The 1,690-nt window shown below is 31.7% G+C and overlaps 1 protein-coding gene across 2 annotated transcripts in view; it reads right to left on the bottom strand.

Moving 5' to 3' along the window:
* Window positions 1-801: 801 nt before the first annotated feature.
* Window positions 802-1,690, bottom strand: part of LOC106459167 (endoribonuclease Dicer-like) — a 66,603-nt gene continuing 65,714 nt past the window's right edge. For both annotated transcript variants that reach the window (XM_022385596.1, XM_013918762.2), the window contains exon 14: window positions 802-1,477. In XM_022385596.1, the coding sequence (XP_022241304.1) occupies window positions 1,327-1,477 (151 nt within the window). In that variant the 3' untranslated portion in view covers window positions 802-1,326. The remainder of the gene's footprint in view (window positions 1,478-1,690) is intronic.

Here is a 1,690-nt window from a genome sequence, read left to right on the forward strand (position 1 = left end):
GAGCTTAGTGGAGTGCGTTGGCAACATAAATTTTGCGAAATACGTCGAAATATTGGAGGAAGGACTCTTGCCACTTTATTCCTCGGGTTTTGTAGACAAGAACACAACGTTGTTCCAGGAAGATGGAGCACCATGTCACACTGCTAGAAACACCCAAAAGTGGTATCCAGAAGTTGCCCTGGCCGAGCCAATCTCCTGACATGAACCCCAACGAAAACCTCTGGGCCATACTTGACCGGCAAGTCAAGAAACAACCAAAAAAAACCAACTTCAAAGAGCGATCTACTCCAAGTTTTGAAGCACGAGTGGGTGAAAATCCCACAATCAAAAAGTGACGAGATGATTCTCACGATGTCCCAAAGGATCAACGAACTCCACGAAGTGAAAGGAAGATCTACTAGATATTAATTAAATTATAAATATATCAATTCATGTGAATATGACTGAAAATTTTCATTTTTTCTTAAAAGGTGATGTCTATTTACTTGTGACCACAGTGTGTATGTTGGCTGCCAGGTATTCTTGTGGTAATTTCAATTTTATTATTTCCTATGCTTCAATTCGAACCCCTGAGATTTCTTGCATACTAAGTGAGCACTCTACCAACTGAGCTAAAGAGTCAACCTACTAATAAGACATTTGTAACAACTCAAACTAAAAATTCTGACAAATAATACTATTATGTATTAAAGTTTTGATTTTGTTTTGCTTCAATCACGTCTAACATTAACTTGTAGTGTTGGTGAATTTTATAGAATTATTAAATCTTAACATGAAATTTGAGACTACCACAGGCAGCAGTTGATGCTTTAGGTAGTTTTTATTTTAATTACTGTACTCTACATTATTAAAAGATGTATAACAGAAATAAACAAATTGGATATACTACCACTAGTTGTAACTTACAACCTGAAAACTTTATCACATTTGTTACCTCAAATAATTTATTTTAAAACTTTTATCTTAATAGTATATACATGTTAAAGTCCAAGTAAATATAATTTGATCACAACTATCAAATTTGTCATATTTGTAAAAGCAGAAAGTAATAAGTTGGTGAATTATAATTCTTGTGACAAAATTCTGAAAACTGAATCAGCTACAAAAAGGATATCTGAAGCAGTTCTTATTCAACTACAGAAATGTTATAAAATGTAATGTATGAAATCACTTGTATGATTAACGTTACTCTTCTAATTTAATATGAAATATTGCAACAAGAATGAAGAAAATTCAATGTTAGGTTAATTTTTGTGGCTCTGGATGTCTTCATCAATCAAAGTAAAATGAATGCATATATAAAAGGAAGATGTCATTTCACTTCTGTTACACTTTGATCTTTTTCAATTCTCTTAGGGCTAACTTCGCTGCTATGCTCTTGGCTATACATTTGTTTCTTCCTACACCAACAAAACTTCCTATTCCAGCCACATCCACTTGAACCCTTATTCTTTGATTTGAAGTCTTCTCAGGAGGTCTACATAGAAGAAAAAAATTTAAGTTAAATTACTTCAATTCATAAAAAAAAAATATGAATATACATGGATATAAACTGTTTAAGATTAATAATGCACACAATTCAGCAAAATGTAGAGAATTTTAAGAGTAAAAGAGTATGCAAGCTTCAACAAAGTATTATCAATGAAAAAGTGCCTTAATATATATATATATATATATATATATATATATA

The sequence above is a fragment of the Limulus polyphemus genome, unplaced genomic scaffold (genome assembly GCF_000517525.1).
Source record: "Limulus polyphemus unplaced genomic scaffold, Limulus_polyphemus-2.1.2 Scaffold570, whole genome shotgun sequence".
Taxonomy (NCBI): Eukaryota; Metazoa; Arthropoda; class Merostomata; order Xiphosura; family Limulidae; genus Limulus; species Limulus polyphemus.